This window comes from Thunnus maccoyii, chromosome 12 (assembly GCF_910596095.1).
Source record: "Thunnus maccoyii chromosome 12, fThuMac1.1, whole genome shotgun sequence".
NCBI classification, from domain to species: Eukaryota; Metazoa; Chordata; class Actinopteri; order Scombriformes; family Scombridae; genus Thunnus; species Thunnus maccoyii.
Genome location: NC_056544.1, coordinates 25705925 through 25726212, shown reverse-complemented (window position 1 = coordinate 25726212; position 20288 = coordinate 25705925). Strand labels below are relative to the sequence as shown.

Here is a 20288-nt window from a genome sequence, read left to right as displayed (position 1 = left end):
GAGGTGATGGACAGGCTACTGACTTGGTGTTTGTACGGGTGTAGACGGGCAGAGCCTGAACGGAAACGCCTGGTTTTGCGCATCCGCTGTAAAACAACCAAGTCTACAACTGAAAGTCTGGACTCACGTCACTCAAGTGGATACATATGTAAAGAGGAAAGATTGAGCACAACTGGCAAGTGTGAAAGAAATGGGTTGTAAGATTTTCTGTGCTTTTCTATTACCATTTTCACAGGGGGTTATTTTTTGCTAGCAGTGATATGAAACATTTGATAGTGAAGCTGATCTTTAATCTTTGTGAACTCGGGTATCAGACCTTGTCGCTTGGCTCTTGGACGTAGGCGCTGTGTCTCCACTTGGTCAGGACGATGGGCTCCGCGTTTTTCCTGTCCAGACTGCGACTCTTTGGAGCATCTGCGGATGGCTGTGGAGGGGAGTGGTTGTACTGGAGGGAGGGAACGGGAATCAGTGTTCACTCTGAGTTAAACCTGATTCAGCCTAAATTTTACATTAGTCTATCGACAGAAATTTAATTGGCAACTTTTTCATAAATTGATGAATTGTTTTGAGCCCTTTAAGAAAAAAAAAGCCAAAAATTCTCTGGTTGCAGCTTCTTAAATGTGAATATTTTCTGGTTTCTTTAGTCCTCTATGAAAGTAAACTGAATATCTTTGGGGTTTGAACTGTCGGTCGGGGACAAAACAAGCAACATCAATGTCACCTCAGACTCTGAGAACTGGTGATATTCACAATTAAACACTAAATTAATAATTAAAGTAATCATTATATGTAGCCGTTTTGCACTCAGACTTACTTGGTGTTCACTTCTTAACCAACCACATTGATAGCAGGCTAGAAGCATCACATTATTTTTGGACATTGATCTGCAGTTACCCCTATCTCCAGCATGCAAAGCTTGATCAGTACAGCTTAATTATCTACCAAGTGCTTCGAATTTTGTAGAAAATACATTCAATAAATTGAAAGGATTGCTTCAGACTCTTACCTTTGGCAACTCCCATTCTGACCTGGAACCGTCTGCACTGTAGTAATACGGCCTGCCCTGGTCATCAACATGTTTTAACCACTGGTGGTGCACACACACACACACACACACACAGACATCAGAAACACAAGACTCTGTGATATTTTTGACCCTAAAAGTGTATGTGTGCAACAACTTTAAAAGGTTAAAGAAGTTTAATCCTCTGATAAAATATACATTTTGTCATATGTCCATGTCTGTTAGAGTAACTTAAACTGTATGCACCAAGAGCACAAACAACATCACTTTTACATCTCATCTAATGTTTCAGCTAAACAAAGATGATTCATTTCTGGATACTGAGGAAATAGCTGTGTGTGTGCCTTATGAGGAAATGGCAGGAAAACTGTTCTGTACAGTCATAATTTCTCTAATAGAGGAAACTATTCTCATGCTGTGATTGCACAACACTGCCTAATCAATGTGGAAGAGGAAACATCTGAGTATTGCACTATTAGCAGAATAATTCACCACAAATGAGCCCGCTTCCCTCACGCAGCTCCAGAAACCACGACATTAAAGAGCCAGCAGAGATCAGTTCAGTGCAGCCGTACCTTCTCATTAGTATAGTCGCTGACGTACAGCGTGTGGCCGTGCTCGTCCATCTCCTCTGACCAGCCACGTGGCGGCGAGCCATACTGACTGTCTGATTGGCTAGAGTAGGTACTGAAGCAGGTGTCCTCCGACGACAGAGGCTGGAGACGACCGATGGAGAGCGAGAGGAAGGGGAGGAAAGACGGCGATAGCGAGAGAGGAGTGGTCTAACCATTAGTGGAAAGAGAAAGAGAGAGAGAGAAGAGAGAAAAGAAAAAAAAGATCTTTCACCATGGAGTTACAGAGGAGAGGAATCATGCACCCAAAACCCACCAATTTAATACACAGAGCAGTACAGAGAACCAAAAGACCCATCAGAGACAAAAAAAAAATCACCATTTCTCATGCTTGATTTTGTACAGTAAATCTAAAAAGGAGGCTGCTGCAGTGTGACACAGAGCAAATGAAGTGACAGGGACTACTTTTTGTCTGTAGGTGGCAGTGTTGTACAGCTGACTCGAAACCAGAGATGACTCCCTAATTGATTCAGGCTAATCTGATATGTCAGAACGTGTGTTTGTGTGAGAGTCGGTCATTAAAACATATATCAAAACTGTGACTGGTGAGATATCTGGGTTAAAAAAAGGCCACATGTGTTTTTAAATCAAGAGAAAAATATTCTGATGTTGGTGTATAAACAAGCTGCATGTCAGTAAGAGAGGAAGAAAAAAAAAAGTTTCATTTTCTCTGAGATGTATTTTTTCCTGACATGTTTTGTGTCCACAATAAAATAAGAAGATTATAGATCCGTGAGTGCTGGTGTTTTGTTTGTTTTGATTCTTGCTACAACTGTGCACCTGATACTGTGTTCAAGATTTGGGGCTGTGCGTGCAGATACTTTTCACTATAACAACTCAAATATCCCATAACAATCTGTCAGAGCTGTGTCTCACTGTGTCTGCATGTACAGTGTTGTTAATCATAAGACAGTCATAGTATTAGATGAATGCTAGCGTGCGTGCTGTGTTGCTATTTATTTAATATTCGTCTCTAATGTTAAGCAGCTCTGACTCATGATGCTCCGACACCGGATGAGTACAAGTCAGCAAGTGTGTTTTGTAGTAACCAGTTTGAGTGAGTCAACAGTGTCAACAGTTTTTACATTACAAACACAAATTCACTGATTTGCTCAGGGGTAAAACTTTCAATTTAGCTATTAGACACTGTTTTCTATTCTTTTTTTTAATTCTACGGTTCATGAAATTTGTCTTCATTTCATTTTAAGGATGTTTTTAAACAATTACTGCTGTAATTGTTTCAGGTTAGTGATTTGGTTCCCTTTTAGATTGCTTGTTGCAGACATTGCCTCTGGTGTTTTTGTTTCATACTGTTCATATTGATGCCTGACGAACCAAAACGTCGGCTCTCTAATAAACTCAGCGCTCAGCTTTTAATTCTAGAGCAAAGGTTAAGGGCCCGTTCTTGCTGTCTAAAAAAAGAGCAGCTGAGGCAGTCTGAAAGCAATGAAAAGCTTGTGTTTCAGATGTTCAGAGAGGAGACAGTCTGACTCAAACAACTTCCTGAAACTGACGTTCAGACCGATACACCTGCTTTCTGCAGTGACCAGATGTCAAATTTGCAAACTATTTTCTTTACATTCCTCAAATTCCAACATTCTCCGCTGTCAGCGCTTACATTCGAGCCACGTTTTTTGATGGGACAAGGAGAAGTGAGATTTAAACCAGAATAAACTTTTGAACTCTACTTCACCTTTTTCAAAGTCTCAGCTGCTATTAAACACAAACAAGGCATTGATCTACCTGTGTGTGTGTGTGTGTTACTTGTAAAAGCTGTATTTTATTTTCTGTTTCTTGTGTTTTAATCTCTTGTAACCGTGACTACCAACCCTGATGACCAGTTTCTCTCTCCACCTTCGAAGAAGCCACTTTTGAAAAGTTTGACCCCAGTGTGCGACACATCTGACCTTGTTGTGTATTCTCACTTTTTGACGTTAAAATAAGTTAACTGCTCTTCAAAAGAAATGATTTGGAGTTTCACTCCTCTTGTATGACCGTCCAGTTAGCCAACTAACAGCCTCTTAAACCAGAGTGATTGTTTTTATTGGCTCATAATTGGCTTTTTACTGGTGTTGTTATGAGAAGTTACCAGCCACATTGTTGATTTATTCCATATATTTATTTATTTATCTAAGAGAGAAGGACAATATGTATGTTTAGTTGAACCCTCTGTATGTGGTCCCTACCTCAGAGCTCTCTCCTGCGCTGTGGCTGTCTCCTCTGGAGTTCCCGCTGCTGGTGTCTCTGGCCCGGGGCGGCTTCCAGGTCCTTTCCTGGGTGGAGCGGTTGTAGTAGAAGTGCCTGCCGTTCTGGTCTTTGTAGGTCTCCCAGTCTCCCAGCACATGGAGGGGGGAGCTGGTGGGCAGAGGGGGCAGGTTGGACTGGGTGATCTTCAGTTCCTGGAGGTTGGTGTAGACGGGAGACTCGGAGCGACCCTGGCCTGACGAAGATACCGTCTGTTGGGGGGGGGGAGAAAGAAAGATGAGAGAGAGGTGGATGTGTGAGTAATCTGTGAGTGGATACAAGTCTGTTATATAATCGGAAAGAAAACTTAAAAACTTCCCGGACTGCGAGTGACAGGCCGTGATGTAGGAAATTCACAGCTTTCAGAGTGTAAATCAACAGCTGCGTGAGGAAGCTTGAGCACTTTTAAATACCGAACATACAAACACCTCAACCCCCACACTGTTAATGCCAGGTTTCTCCTCATGGTGTCAATCAACTGAAGTTTTAAAGCGTGTATGTGCTTTACTCGACTCATTGAGCTGCATCGGTGCAAAAGGGAAACGGCTGAAAGGTCATGAGAGAAATAAGAAGCTGCAGTTCAAGCTGACATTTGTTGGTCATAAAGGAGCCAATGCATCAAATGAACTCAGAGGAGGACAGGGGGAAGGAAGTTGCTGTTGTTATATAACTGAGAGTTGCAGGGACCCGTGTCAGGTAGAAATAAGGAAGTAAAACTGACTATCAAGATGCATCCTGGATATTGGGTGGACAGTGTGTCCAGGCTCATTCTTACAGCTGTGAACAATGTAGAAATATTTCCCACAGAAGAAAAAGCTAAAAGACATACAAGTATTCTGGAAAATGTCGAAATATAGATCCTCTTATTTGTACATCAAATTGTGCAAGTACTTTTTGGGTGTTAAACTGGTTGCTATGTACTGTAGATGTCAAGTAGATAAGTCAGTCATGATGAACATTCACTATGAAACAATAATCAACAAAACAGTCAATGAGCCACACCGCTGCCCCGGTGACATGCTTTGTCGCCCCGGAGACAACGGCTACCATAATTTGTTTAGGAGCAGCGATAAGATTGTCATTCTCCACTCACTGACATGTTTTTTTAAATAGTTTCTGGACCACAATGGAGGTCCACGACACAGAGGAACACCATATATCAGGCTTTGGAGACACATACTTGTAAGTAGATGAATTCATTGTTGGTTCAGCTCTGCACGTGAGATTTATTGATAATAAGAAAAATATAGAAAATCACCAGCCTTAATGCCCATCACAATTTCCCAAAGCCTTTCAGATCTTCAAATTGCTTGTTTTTGTTTGACTAACAATCAAAAAAACCCCAAAAATGTTCAGTTTACTACAATATAAGACAAGAAAAAGCAACAAATCCTAACATTTGAGAAGCTGTTACCGTTAAATGTTTTTGCATTTTTGCTTGAAAACAATTAATTTCCCGTCAACTGACTACTCTATTATTAACTTTCATCTCAACAACAGGTGATGATAACCATTTTAATAACAATATCTTTTGTAAATGAATACCTTCAGTACAGATTGATAGCAAACTATAATTACTTTGTCAATCCTTTTTTAAAAAAAAATAAAAAATCTCATTTTAGATTCTGGTCTATTCAGATTAGATTTTCAGTTGCTATTTTTATTTAAACAAGAAACGAAGAAAAACCTCTGAAAAAATTCCAACTCTGCAGAAATGGACAGAAAACCAAATGTCTGTAGGCTGTTGCTGGTAAGATTGGGATGGTCTCCTTTACCAGTTTGGCAGGTGTCCAACTACAATTTGCAGGTGTCAATATATTTGAAATATCTTGGGTTAATAACGAGTAAAAAAAAAAGTCTAGTGGATGTGGTTATGAACTACAGCACTATTGGTAAAGTTGACAAATAGACCAGTCCTGTATTGAGTCTAACTACAACATCTCCACAGCTCTAATGACAGAACATCCGTCTTCAAAAACCCTGACGCGCGACTGATCCAGTCAATGGGCTGCTTGTCATGATTATTTCATGCTGACATTACAAAGAAGCTGTCTGGCTGTGTGCAGCGACAGGGCAGAGAGAGAGAGTCATAAATAATGCTGGTGCCCCGTGGCTCTTAACACTGGCTCTGTGATGTTTTTATTGCACGGGGGGGATCAATAGGGATGAAATATGCAGGAGTCGAGCAAACAGCTGGAGGTACTCATGAGAATCGAATATTCAGTGGACTAGGAGGAGCGGCGCTGTTCAATACAGTATCAAAGCACTACAAAGTCAAGGTGCAGAGTGCATATATTATACATAATATACATGTATTTACAGTAGTTTCTTCTACCTGTTATTTTAACTAGAGAAGTCAGCTTTTGACAGTTCCTGGTTGGAAAGCTGAGACAAAACAGGGAAACTTTCTTTGCAAATGCAAAGACCTCCAACGTCAAAGACTGTAGTTTTACTAGAAAGCTCTGTACTGCTACTCTGCAGGACTGCAGACTGTGAAGCAAAGTGCAGCTTAACAGTCGTGCTGAATAATTAAAAATATATATATAACATTTTACCTCCGGCGGTGAGCAACTAGTAAACACATCATCGTCATCTTCGTGTAGTGATATAGATCGAAGAAAATTTCTCAAACGGGGAATTGCCATTGTGATTTTCCTCCTTTACAGTGTGCAGCGTTCCACACTGGCGACACTGCTCTGTGGTCTTCCTGTATAACGCTGTGCAAACATGTGATTTAGTGCGTGGATCTGTCAAAGAGGAAGTCCTGGTAGTCAATCGACCGTTAAGAAGCCAGTTGGATAGTATCCCACTTCAGTGTCGGCCACAAAACCACGTCTTCCTCTCGAGTCTGAAATGGAACTTCCACTTAAAAGCGAGGAAACCCCCAGAAAACTGACATGCTATGAGATGTTTAATTACCTTTCTGTCACAGCATCATATGGATTTAATATTTTCTAAGATTATTAAGCAACTGATTGTATACGTAGGTGCCAGACTTGTGCAGGACTCAAACAGTGTTATCAGTGTGTGATAAAAAATACCTGCTCACACCTAATACTACGCAATCTGCTCTCTCTCAACTGATTAACCGATTTCAATAAAGGGAGGGGAAGTTGTGGATGAAAAAGAAAGACGGTTTAAGAAGGTTTTTAAGTACAGAAGCAATTGAGACATACATGGATGCAACTCAATATCTTCAAATGGCAACTTAACCGCAAGCAACTTTATCATCAGACTGTCTTCAGAGCTCTTACGTATTGGTTTTCAACTGAATCCCTAAAACTGCAGAAAGGTCTTCCGATGACAGCGGCAATATGCTCTTCATCAATAACAGCGCCCTTTATGTAACTAAAGGCTGCACTGCCAGGTTGGCTCATTAAAAATGCACAGAGAGTGTCTTAACTCCGTTATATATCCCTGAGCAGCTGGTGCTGGACATCTGGTGTGAACAGACTGACCATCTAATCAATATTGAGCTCTAAAACCACCGAACCACAGTGGGACATTACGAGGTTGACCTCTTACACCGACAAAGCTGCTCTCTCTCTGAAAACACACTGTGCTTTAAGTAAAGGTCGCCAGGTGGACAAGTGGTTGCTGTGTACTACGGAGTCGCAAAGTGGGAGGAATTATTTACAACATCCGGGGTTTCGGAAGCTGAAGTCATTTTCTGCATAGACGATGTTATGTGACCGACAGTTGAAGCACTTCATAGGTTTGGACGGGCATGAAACTCTCCCAGTGGAATCATACAAATGCATTAAAATCTACTTCTTTGATAAAGTGACACGTAGAAGCTTGTGTGCATAAAAAAGTTAAGGGGGAGATGCTAGCTACAACTCCTGAGGAGAGTTATGCAAAGAAAAATCCAATCACCAAGCTCAAAAACCTGTTGCGTGTGCTACCAACAGCGAGCTAAAGACTACACCTCTTATTCAGATATTTATCCCAGAAGGGCAATTCAGTTCTACAGCCTACCCAGACCACACACAAGAACAACTCACAGGCAGGCAGCAACACGTCAGAGACAACAGATCAGCACATGGGTAACAAGGAACACGGGTAACAGCAAACACACTCTGGCACCCTCCAGTCGCCCCGTATATGCAGGCTTACACAAGGAACCAGTAGAAAACAAACACAACAAAAAGTAATTCACATAAATTTAAGGAATGAATCATTCAGCAACACTCTGGTACCCTCAGGTCACCCTGTAAATGCAGGCTTACACAAGGAGACGGCAGAAAGCAAACAAGGATAAAATAGTTCACATAGGTTAAATGAATGTGTCGTTCATTTAAAATGACTCATGTTGGCATTTAGCAGCCTGATAGCAGAAGGAATGAAGGACAGAACATGGTCACTTGCTCTATAACAGCTGGAAAACCTGATAAAAACATTCAGCACTTTTAATCAGTTCACTTTCACATTCTGGGTCAGTTTAAGAGGAATTAGGAAGCCAGTTAGGTAACATCTCTTGATGCACCAAAAAAAAACATGGTGCAATTTTTTGTTTTCACAAGAAAGTGTTCAGAATGTACCTAAGCTCTGATTTGCGTCAGCTGTTGGAGAGCAGTTTGCAATACCAAAGTGACAGAAAAAAAAAGGGGACTTCTCATAAATGAAGTTGAAATATTATAACTGACGGCCATAATACAAAGCTATAGTATCATTTGATTATGCAGGAGACTTCAGAATTTCTCTGTGATGAAAGAAACAAGAAGCCTTAAAATAAAACTTTCAAACTACTTCCTGCATTACTGTAGTTAAACACAGTTCCACAACCAGCGTCTCCTTTGCAATTAAGGACAAACCTCTAACAGTGATGACATGAGCAAACAAAAGCTGATGGTGAGGATCAAGGAGCTCCTCAAAGAGTGATTATAAAACTCTCTAACTGCTGTTTGGTTTTTAATTTCTACAGATACTCTTACAGCTCAGCTCAGAGACGGTCATAAGTTCAAGACCTCTAGCTGAACTGATATTTACACAGTCTGAACCCTCACAGCACTGATCATTAGAGCCTCAATCACACCAAGAAGTCAGCTGCAACTATAACAACACATACTGTACAGTCTGGTGACAGAAACACTGAGGGCGTACAGCGCTGCAGCAGCCAATTAACAGCTTTGATTGCAGCGTGCTCGTAATTTCCTATTTCAGGCCGGAGCAAGGGGTTAATGGGTAGAGAATGAGAAGGCACGACGGAGAGTGACGCTGCCAATTCCAAACAGAAGACCTGCATAGTCTTATCTGCACTGCCTGCAGCTCTGCAGTGGAATAATAATGAACCGGTCCAGTGTTCTTCAACCGGAGATAAACCACATCACAGCCAGAAAGACAGACTGAGTGAAACAGAGATAGAGAGAAGACTTCAGCTTCAGGCAGCCAATGCATCAGAGCTAATATTAGACAGAAACGGCCGCAGACGCTTTAGCATTACGTAGTTTATATTTAGACTGGGATGGTGTAAGATTTAGAACAACGTGTTCATTTTATGCATTTATTTAAGTTGTTGTTCGTGTTAGAAATAAGTTATGGTTGCTTTGTCTGCTAGTTTGTTTCAGTTGCGGTTTCAGTTGCTGTTTCGTTGGCTGTTGGATCAGCTGGTTCAACTTCTAGTCTTCAGATTGCTTATTGTCTGACAGTTACATCCCCTAAAACGTACTCAATTTACAATGATAAGAGAGAAAAGCAGTGAATATTTTTACTTTGCTGGAACCAGCAAATGTTTTCAGTTAATTAACCAACTGATCTTTTGACCATCATCACTTCTATACTACCGTTTAAAGGTTTAATGAAATATATTATGTACTATTATTATTATTATGAATTATAATGATATACTGAGCAGTTTTTAACCAGCTTAAGTTGACAGTAAGGATGTCAACACCTCTGATAGCCATCTGCACGGCATGCACACACAATAAAACAAGCTACTGGGAAACATCTAAACTTGAGGAAATACATACTACAACCTGCACTCTATATATGTGTTTAATGCTAAAATGATTAGTTGATTAATTAATTAGTTAATTGACAGAAAACAAATCGCTAACCATTTTGATAATCAATGAAACCTTTCAGTCATTTATAAATAAAAATGCCAACCATTTGCCATTTGCAGCTTCTCAAATGTGAGGATTTGCATTTTTTCTGTTCTGCATCATTGGAAATTTAATTTCCTTTGGTTTTGGACCGTTAGTCAGACAGAACATTTCAAGATTCTGACTTGTGCTTCAGGAAATTCTGATCTGCATTTGTCATGTTCTTTCTTTTTGGCACAAAGTTTGTGAAGACATTTCATAGACTAAACAACTATTGCACAGTCATAGTCAATATGACTGAGCTGTCTAGCCTTCATCAGCTGATACCTAACAGAAAGGAGTCACAGATCGATGCAGGATTTCTGAAGTTAACTAGTCGTCCGACTATAAGTAGAGGCAGAGCTCTCATTGACGGTGACATCTCTCAGTGAGAAGTCTATTCTTCTCAACAGCAGAGAGAAAGTCACAGCAGACTAAAGGTGCAGGCAGCAGTGCCCTTTAGGTGGCAGCCTGACAACAAACTTTGTGAAGTGTTAAAGGGACGGGCCAGCGATGGAGGCGGGATCCAACGCTTTCACCTCCTCTCTCTCCCAACCTCTTTTTCTGTTTGACACAGACGAACCTGCTCAGCTGCATACCGCAGGGAGCTGGGCCATGCAAACACAAAACATACACACACACTTCGATGACAACCTTTAAGTACATGGGTTTGACAAATAAACACACGTGTGCAAGTTCGCACATGTACAAACATGCCCACAAACACAAACATGTACACAAGGTTTAATTAAGTCACTTTTGGTTTACTTACAAAGACTAGCATTCATTTCCTTACCCTAACCATAACCCTAATCTAACCATAACCCTAATCTCAACCCTATAACACACACCTCTCTTCCACTCCCTTGTCCATTCAGTATTTTGTTACACTGGGTGTGCAACGTTGTATGTATGTTAGTGAGGCTGATATGTCTGAGGTCAACCGCTATATTGCACAACATAACAAAGACATATTCATTATATTTCCTTCTTTGACTGCAACGTCACTATAGCTGACAGAGGCAGAAATTCAAATATTTTCTTTCACATGTGACAGAGGTTTGATCTTTGAATAAGTCAGCAAAAAGCAGCACCGGGTCACTTTTCTAACTAATTTTGAATCTGGACGACATTGCTGTAGGGTACAAAATTTGATACTGATGCAGGAAGTCTACTGTACATACAGCTTATACATCACAATGTGTCTGCCAGAGACAGCTATCATAATTTTGACAGCATTGCTGAGCCACTGTAGCATGACAGACAAGAAGAAACACCAACATAAACACAGCAAGAAAAGCAAACAGACGGTTTTATTCATGTTTGGGCAAAAGGCTCAGTGTAACATTTAAGATTTATACTGTTAACAATATTTGTTCAAAGCTATTTCACATTGAATTTTAAAGAAATCCTTCTAGGAACAAAAATGGGGAAAATGTAGCTTCAAAAACAGACCTGGTGCATTGTTATTCTTAATATGTGATGGTGTTTCTTTTAAATCACTGTCAGTTCTTTATTCTTTTTCTGATGTGGTTTGAATCAAGGCTTGTGGTGAAAAAAAGCTGAAGTTGTTGTTGGGTGTGTCCGAGATAAGCAGCTACACTAACAGCTGAACATGAGACAAGTGACCAGTGAAACCAGCCAAGAGGTGTGACGGCACCTGATCGAAACAGGAAGTAAGGAGATCATATTAGTGTTGTAAACAAGGGAGAAAAAAAAAGCCACAGATGTCACAGATGCTGTAATACACTTAGAGGTGTGAGTTAGATGAGGGGAAATGAATTTATTGCTGCATGATTTCGATTTTTTATATAAGTTTGCAGATCTACTGTTTTTATTTGTAGTTTCTTTTTGTCAGAGTCTCTACATTTTCTAGGGGAAGGACTGAGTGTGTGTGTGTGAGAGAGGAAAAGAAATAGTCAGCGTGCAGTAAATTAACCACACAAAAAGACAAAACATTATCAGGACTGAATGACTTTGAGTCCAAAAACAGACCTTGAAAAACCTCAAGCTTGTAAAACAGATGCCCATTACAGCCTGGTGGCTCTCTGAGTGTGGTCTGAGGTAATCTCACTAAATCTGACTGAAATGAAATAACAAGGAAGAAAAGCCAAAAGAGGACAAAACACACTACAAGACAACACAAGAAGGCCTTGAAACACCGGCACCACCCAGTTCTATTACGCAACAGTGGTGCAATTACATTCAACAAGAGAAAAAGAGCAGACAATGCAACAGAGGGGAAAACAGTGGCTGCAGCGAATAGCCTGAGGTGAGTTTGTTCCCTGACCGACCTCATGAGGCTCAGCGCTGAAGTCAGGGAGGAGTCGGGCTGACCCAAAATAACACAGAGCACTTATCAGGCTGATACGTCCATATTTAAATGAGGAAACTAACTATCAACTCTTACAACAGAAACTAAACTATCTATTTTTGGACAACATCCACTTATTCACACATTAATTCATAACACAGCCCAGTGTGACAAAGGCCGAACACAACGAGGAGATACGTTTGAATTGTGCAATAAGAGGGCGTTTTACATTGTCGAATAAAATCTCAGGAGGAGGAAAACAAACACAAAAAGAGGAATAAAAAGGAGAGAAAAAAGCACATCGCTGACAAAAGGCTGAGTTTAGTTTGTCCTCTGAATTGACTATGAAAGCATTTTAAACACATTGTGCATTACTCAAGATTAGAGCAATTTAAATGAGGGGAAAAAACAACATTGTTTAAATAAGCTATGGATGGTGTTGAATGCGACTGATTTAGAGCTGCAACTCAGGCTGGATATTAACAATAATCTCTGCATTCGATTACATTTTGATCCAGAAAGTTTCAATTCAACTCAGTTTCGATTCTTTAACACTGACTGAAATCAGATGAATACTAATATTGCATAAATAAGAGAGTGTGTCTGAGAATTTGCCAGTATTTTGCTGATCTGCGTCCAGTTAGCGCTGAAGCTGCTGCTATTTTGCCGTTCCAATACCACGGCATCGAATGAAGCCCTGCTATTCTGATAATCAAATAATCGTTTCTGTCATTTTTCAAGCAAAAACGCCAAATATTCTCTGGTTTCATCTTCTCAAATGTGAGGATTTGCTGCTCTTCTTCGTCACATGTGACAGTAAATTAAACATTTTTAGGTTTTGGTCTGTTGGTCGGCAGGGACCGTATATGTAAATTAGCTCTATAGCTAACTCTGGCCCGACAGCTGTGTTGTGCATGGCCCCTGTTAACTCTAATAGTTTGTGGGTGTGTTTGATACAGCGATAACAATTCTATTTTCTTTGCAGTTGTGTGATCTACATATGCAATAATCCGTTTGGAGTTGGAGAAGAAAAGAAAAGGTTTAATAGAACATCAATGTTCTTTGTGGGACAGGGAAGGCAACACAGTTACAGATCAGAGAGAAGAGATGTACGATGTCCTCTTTTACATAATCCCACTTCAGCGTTGCATCCCCGCTGTCTGTCAGAGCGGCGGGTCCACAGAGGAATCCTGGTCTTGTTCCGAATCTAGCTCTGATCTACTCGTGTCTCTACACGAGCTGCAAATGGGTCAAATGTAAGAAACAGCGGGAGGGAGAGAAAGTAACAAAGAAAGTAAAGGAGGATGGGAGAGAAGCTGTACGAAGATGTAAATGTTACATGACTTCTGATGGGTTGTGTGCATGCAAGTTACGTCGTCATTTACTGAAATATAATGGAAAAATGTCAACCTTTATATGCTTATGGTGCAGGTACAAGGTACAACTACAGGTACTTTGTGTCAATCAAATTATAATGCAGCTGGGTCTGATTGTGTATCAAAATAAAATCTATTAGAAGGAACGGTTTTCCTCCCAGTATCTCATTTTTTAAATCATCTCTAAGCAGAAGTTTATCAAATATAAGCCTCATTAACTGGTCGGCACACAATTCTTCATCATCATGCTGCAGCTCTGTGTGTTTAGACTGAAAACAGGCCTGCATTGATAAAATGCAACAGGCTGTGTGGTGGGGGTGTGTTGTTTCAGGTACCGGTCACGCAAATAAATACGATCCAGGAAGTGCAGTTGGAATAATTGATCCATTAGTATAAAGGTGTTTCAGACACTAAAACAGTTCACAGCAGCACTAGAAAGTTAATACATGGGCATTTATCTTATATTTTGCAACAATCACAGCGTTCACATTACAAAGTAATCTTGCGTGTGTTTGATTGGCCACCTCCTTGCTGGATGATGCCAAGTTACGGTTGAACCAGGTTCAAGTTTTTGGCTGGACAACACTGCATTGTGCATCCAGCTCATGTCAGACTGTCTTGAGCTCTGCGTGAAAAAACACTATCATTGATTTGAATGGGAGCGGTCAGCTGATGCGGCGAGGTTGCCGATGCAAAGGTTTTCGGCGAAACAACGCCGTCTTCCAGCAGAAAGTTGAACCAGGCTCAACTTTTGATGCATGACATCATCCGGCAAGGCGAGATTATTTTGTAACGTGACACCGTGTTTCCACTGTTGACCTCGTGATTGTTGTGACCAAAGATAAAATAGTTTCTGCTGTGATAACTTTCCAGAGCTGTAAAATCCTGTCTGTTAAACTCCTGTAATGTGTTTTGACATCTGAGAAGCCTTTAAACGCATTCATATGTTGGTCCAACTGGACTTCCTGGATCATATTTCACTGTCTCACCAGTACCTTGAACAACATACCACCACCGACCCAGCTCCATGCTTTAACGCAGGGCTGTTTTGGATCTGAATGCCTGCTGACTCTGAGACAGACGTCTGACTGCTGCTCTCTGTCTGCCTCCTGTGAACTCGGGCCCTGTCATCACAAACAAAATAGAAAATCTTTTTACAAGTTTCCTCAAGTAAAGTCATTTTGAGGACTTTCAGAAAAGCATAAATCCTGAGACCAGCTTTGCAAAATAAAAAGGATGTTTAAAACTAAATTTGAGTCCTATCTTCATGATGTCTGTTCCACTAGATGCCACTAAATTCTACTTACTGCACCTTTAAATATATCTCTTGACATTCTTTCAGCCCCTTTAGACTCACCTGAACTTGTGATAAATCATCTTGATAATGGAACAAACTGACGCAAAATAATAACGTCTCTCCCTCCAATGATTTAAAGCAATACATCACATTTTCCAACAGGGCACGATGTGCTTTTAATAACCTCATTCTCTGTAGGGAGTGGGTACAGTCGACTGGATTGCGTGACTAAATATACAAAAGTACACGAGAGCGCGACTGACACAGACAGAGAAAAGTGATTAGTGTTGGCACTGCCCAAATGTAAAAAAGGAAATGTACTTTTCCAGATGTGTGTGTGTGTGTTTTTTTAGATTCCAGAGTGTATGACCATATGCCTGTGAGTCTGGAGCAGCAGCTGTCTGGATGCTGCTCTGCTCTGACCTCTCCACAGTGGGGGGGGGACGAGGGGTATTCCCTGCAGACTGAGATATGATGACTGAGCCCGCGGTCACCCTTTCTAAGCAGAGGAAATCTCATTTTGTAACAACACTGTTGGTTTTTCGGACACTTTATTGACATTTGTAACCAGACACACTTAAACCACGTACAGTAAGCAGGCTTCAGTGTGCTCAAGGAAATATTTTCACTCTCTGGGTTTGAAGCTTTGCCCACAATGACACATGCTTTTATAATAAATGCTAGAAAACGTCTGTGTAATATTCTCAAGAGATGACTCAGCCTTGTATGATCGGTGACGTTATTATTCGAGGCCGCAGAGCCCGAGGGAATACAGGGCAGCCGGGCAGCTGACGGCCTCGACCGAATGATTAATCCTCTAATTCCATCTACCTGACTGGTCGCAGCTAATGACGCTAATTCTCCTGCGTGGTGGTTGGATGGGGGCTGGAGGAAATGGGTATCCGCTCTAAAGACAGCTGGCGTGTATGCGCTGTATATGTGTGTGTGTGTGTGTTTAGGTGATTATGTAAGAGGGTAGCTAGGGGACAGGTGTGGTCACTGCTCAGGACACATAATGCAATGAGATGTGACTTAGGAAGAAGAAGCATGCTGTGTGTAGCTTTCTGTGGACTATTTAATGTTATTATCTAATGCATGCATGCTGGGCTATTAAACCCTGTTGCCAGGTGGAAAAAGTCTTTAAAATCCCTTCTTTTTAGCCTGACATGCATTATAGACCCCATTTACAGTTAGTAGTAACATCACCTTCTTAAAGTCTTTTCAGGTACCTGGTTGTGGAGGCGGGTTTATGTTTTGTTTTTTTCCTATTAGAGGAATTTGCAGGGATTCCACCTTCAGGGGTGGGGGTGGATGGGGTGATGACCTCTGGTGTTGTCTTTGTCTTGCTGTGTGATTCACCTGCTTGTTTACTTGTGCAGGTGATTATTAGCACAGCAGGCAACACCCTCCCAGGTTATTTAAGTCCTGGTTGCAGCGCAGCTCACTCTCTCCCGGACTTGCTGCCACTCTCTCCCTTGTTTGGTTCAGTTATTATGTTTTAGTTTATCCTTATGTTTTGTTTTGCAACCTACAACACACCCACACACACACATCCTCCACTCACGCACATCACACAACACTGACTCTACCGATTTCCACACTTCATATTGTGAATATTTAGTTAGTTTCTGGTCTAATCTGGTTAATTTGTGTTAATAAACGTATCTTTTGTTAAACATTGACATGGTGTATTTCCCTTTTGTTGTGGCCACTTGAGCCAGGTCATAACAATACATTATCTAGATAATGAAATCCAATCCATGGGTCTTTGCATTTACAACTGGTATTAAAATGCATTCTCGTTTTCAAGCTGAGTGGACCTCAATATGGAAATTAGCTAAAGAGATCTGGCGGATTTGTCAGTTAACATGTAACTAGAGCTGTTATGGTATGATTTGGTGGTACTGCCCAAACCGCACTCAGACGAGATTAGCCTATCTGCTGCTCTTCAAGTTGTATCTCTTAGAAATAAATGGCTAAACACACCACAAGAGGCTTTGAAGACAGTATCACCGCAGATGGATGTTTACATCTTGACGCCCGTTATCTCGATCCAGCTCTGTTGAGCCAATGGAGCTAAGAGGGATGAAGATATGAGGTAGAGATATAGTAACTCTTCATATCTGTCTTGTCCTGCTACAGAGTTAATGCCAAACCCAGTCTCAACATCCTCCTGTAGACCTGTACACAGCTTATCTGTTTATTCTGCGCCACATCGTGCGTATTAAATAGAGAGCTTTATGAAAGTCCTCTGCAGAAACACCCAGTTTACTCTGTGTCTTTATTTAAACAATTTATTTATCTTGGGATTGTGTGGCTCTACAAATAAGTTTCTTTTTTCAGCAGCGCCATGCTTTACATTAATAAAGTTGCAAACTCTCAAGGCCTGAGGAAAGGACAGCAGCTGGGTGTTACATTCACTCGCTAATGGGTAGTGTGTTCAGCTTCAGGGACAAAGCGATTTTTATTTACCTCCCACTCAGATTTATCTTAGCTGGTGTGGGGATTTGACTACTGTGCAGCTGCTCTCCAGTGCGTGAGTTTGAGCCGACCGGAGCAGCTGAACTGACCTAGAAAAATCAAAAGAGCAGTAGCTATGTAAGCCAAAAAAAAAAAGAGACATTTATCTCCTGTTCTGACAGAAGACTTGTTGCTGCAATAGAAAGCAATTACGGGTTGAATTTTTGTGGGGGTCGCGACCTTCGAGGAGTCACGAGTTAAATCGGAGCGGTCATGGGATGTTTAATTAAAACAGGAGCGAAGGAATATAAACATTTACGATGAAAACACTTTTCTGACCCGACTCAGGCCTCTTAAAAGTGTTATAATGAGAAAATCTGAGGAGGGAACATCACTCTTTGGTTGAGCTGCTTAAAGTTTGTTGACATAAGCAACCTTTGAGGATCGCAAGCAGACACCGCTTTTCTATAGTAGCTCAAAAACCCAAAATGTTGCAACTGTATTATTTCCCTAATTCACACTAGTAGCATGTAAATCCTCCGCAATTATTTGTCTACTTCTAAAAATGTACAGTTTTTTCTTCCTGTTATCGAATGTATTTCTGCCGAGATACACTTTACCGTAACAGTGACAAAAATAAAAATGTAAATGGACAAAGTGAGAAGAGGAGGTGAACAAAAACAACACTCACTCCTCATTGTCACCTTCCTGCAGCGGTGAATGTAAACAGAACAGCCGGCGGAGCATGCCAGACATTTCATACTGAATGAGAAATGGGGAAAATGTGGTTTAGAGAGCTGACGAGGCAGTGAGACAACAATGTGGAGCCTGATACACCTGTACGGTCCGGTCTTTCACTCTGTTCTGTAACACCGCACATCACCAGTACAGCACCAGCACAGCGGTACATTTTAACCTAGTTAAATCTGACCTACGGTAATACGGTTTAACCCTTGTCTTGACAGTTTTATGTGCCGGTTTGAGTCACCAAAACCTCTGATTGATTTGAAAGTGGGGAGGCAGATGGCTGCATATATGTGTGTGTGTGTGTGTGTGTGTGTGTGTGTGTGTGTGTGTGTGTGTGTGTGTGTGTGTGTGTGTGTGTGTGTGAGAGAGAGTGAGAGTGTGTGTTGTAATCCCTCTGTGGCAGACAGAGCACATTCAGTTAATTTCCTATTCAGCAGCACATTACAGAACACAAGCGGGACACAGCCTGGTTTCCACTGAAGTCTGCTAATAATAACAGGATTACTTTTCATTTACATTTGGTTGCATCAGTTGTTTATCTCGACTTAATGAACCATTACAGTTTGGGTGTGGCTACGTAGACTTTTAGTTTGTCATTTATATACCGCTATAATGTCTGATGTCTATGTTAAACACGATCAAAGTTCCAAAACTTGAGGAGAACGTATGTAAAAATGCTCCCTGCAAAGTCAAAATCATGCAAATATATATACCAGTAGAGCCCCAGAATAAACATATAGATCTGGAAATGCTCATGCTACGTCCCTTTTAAGTTTATTTCACTTCTAATTAAATATTCTTTTGGCTTGAATTAAAAATAGTCAAAGGTGAACGTGGTGATTTTCGGTGTTGCCCGCTTGAAAGTTTCCATGATCCACGATTTCCATGACGATCTTACTACCTTACTTTATTAACACTTGATGATTCATCCGGCAGAAATGACTTTATCGGATGAGTTAGCGTGTAATTCTATTTTATTCTACATACTTCGCAACTGAGGGAAGCTGGAAACAACAGGCCAGCTGATTTAGAAAACCAACACACACACACACACACACACACACACACACACACTGCATTGAGGAGTTAAAGACATTAGTTTCCTCCCTGTTCATCTTGTCAGATCACATTACAACAGACACAGCTTCACTGTTGTGCAGCCTGACCCAGCTGGGCTCAGTGAATGGGTTAAGACCAAACGCAGCGGGGTAAGGAACAGGACTGAGTATTATTCCTTCAAAACACAGACACGGGTCCTTTAAGGTCATCGGTCCAAATGTGTTGGATGTCCGTTCATGGGCATGAATGAGTCTGTATGTCTATTAACCCGGCGAACAGGGAGACAACACGACTGATGATGCAGTGAGCTTATAGTGTAACTGACGGAGATAAAAGCAGGCTCAGTGGGGAGCGGTAAATATCTAAGTAGACTTTATCCATTCAAAGCTACATGGCGGCCTCAAGGCCACAAGCTAAATTACAGTCTGTCAAGAAACGTCTTTAGAAACTGTTGCATGTTGTCTACTTGCAACTAAAAAATGCTTGTCTTGTTTCTGGGCCAATGCTCCATAAAAATGAAAAATCACATTATTTTCGCAAACTATGGTTTTCAAAAGTTAAACCCTATGGAGTCAAAACCTTCAAATGCAGGCAGTTTGTAATCATTCAACGCATAATATGTAATTTTCTGCTGCTCGGGGTCTCTCAGTCAAAACAATAACAAAAGACGGAGTTTGATGACGTCGTGAAGTAGCGTGGGATCATGGGCTTCATGGCAGCTTCTCTTGGTTAGGATTCCTACAGCGTTCGTCTTTCAGGAGGTTTTTTACCAGGAGCTGAATTATCTGCAGAGGTCTCCTCCTCTCCGAAACAAACAGACTCTGTAATTAAAACTGGTAAAAACACTGAATAAAGCAGTTTCACATTAAAAATCAGTGTTTCTCTGATGTCCAGATGACTGAACGTTTGTTCAGCTTGTTTCTCTGATAACTTAAGTTCCAGACGTCCAATGACTAAAATCCTTCATCTGGTTAAAAAATATAGTTAAAAAAGACCAAGATCTAAATGTGCATTGTAAAAACGTGGCTTAAAACTGGATAAAAAGTAAA

The 20288-nt window shown here is 40.9% G+C and overlaps 1 protein-coding gene across 5 annotated transcripts in view; it reads right to left on the bottom strand.

The window, feature by feature from the left end:
• The window catches only part of LOC121908136 (rho GTPase-activating protein 12-like), a 69174-nt gene that overhangs the window by 14731 nt on the left and 34155 nt on the right, over positions 1-20288 (bottom strand). For 4 of the 5 annotated variants that reach the window (XM_042427871.1, XM_042427869.1, XM_042427872.1 and 1 more), the window contains exons 3-6: positions 3843-4112; positions 1600-1806; positions 1007-1087; positions 317-445 (exon numbers count right to left, since the gene is read on the bottom strand). In XM_042427871.1, the coding sequence (XP_042283805.1) occupies positions 317-445; positions 1007-1087; positions 1600-1806; positions 3843-4112 (687 nt within the window). Of the gene's footprint in view, positions 1-316; positions 446-1006; positions 1088-1599; positions 1807-3842; positions 4113-6455; positions 6561-20288 lie in introns of those variants that run through there. The other variant, XM_042427874.1, reaches the window with a different exon arrangement.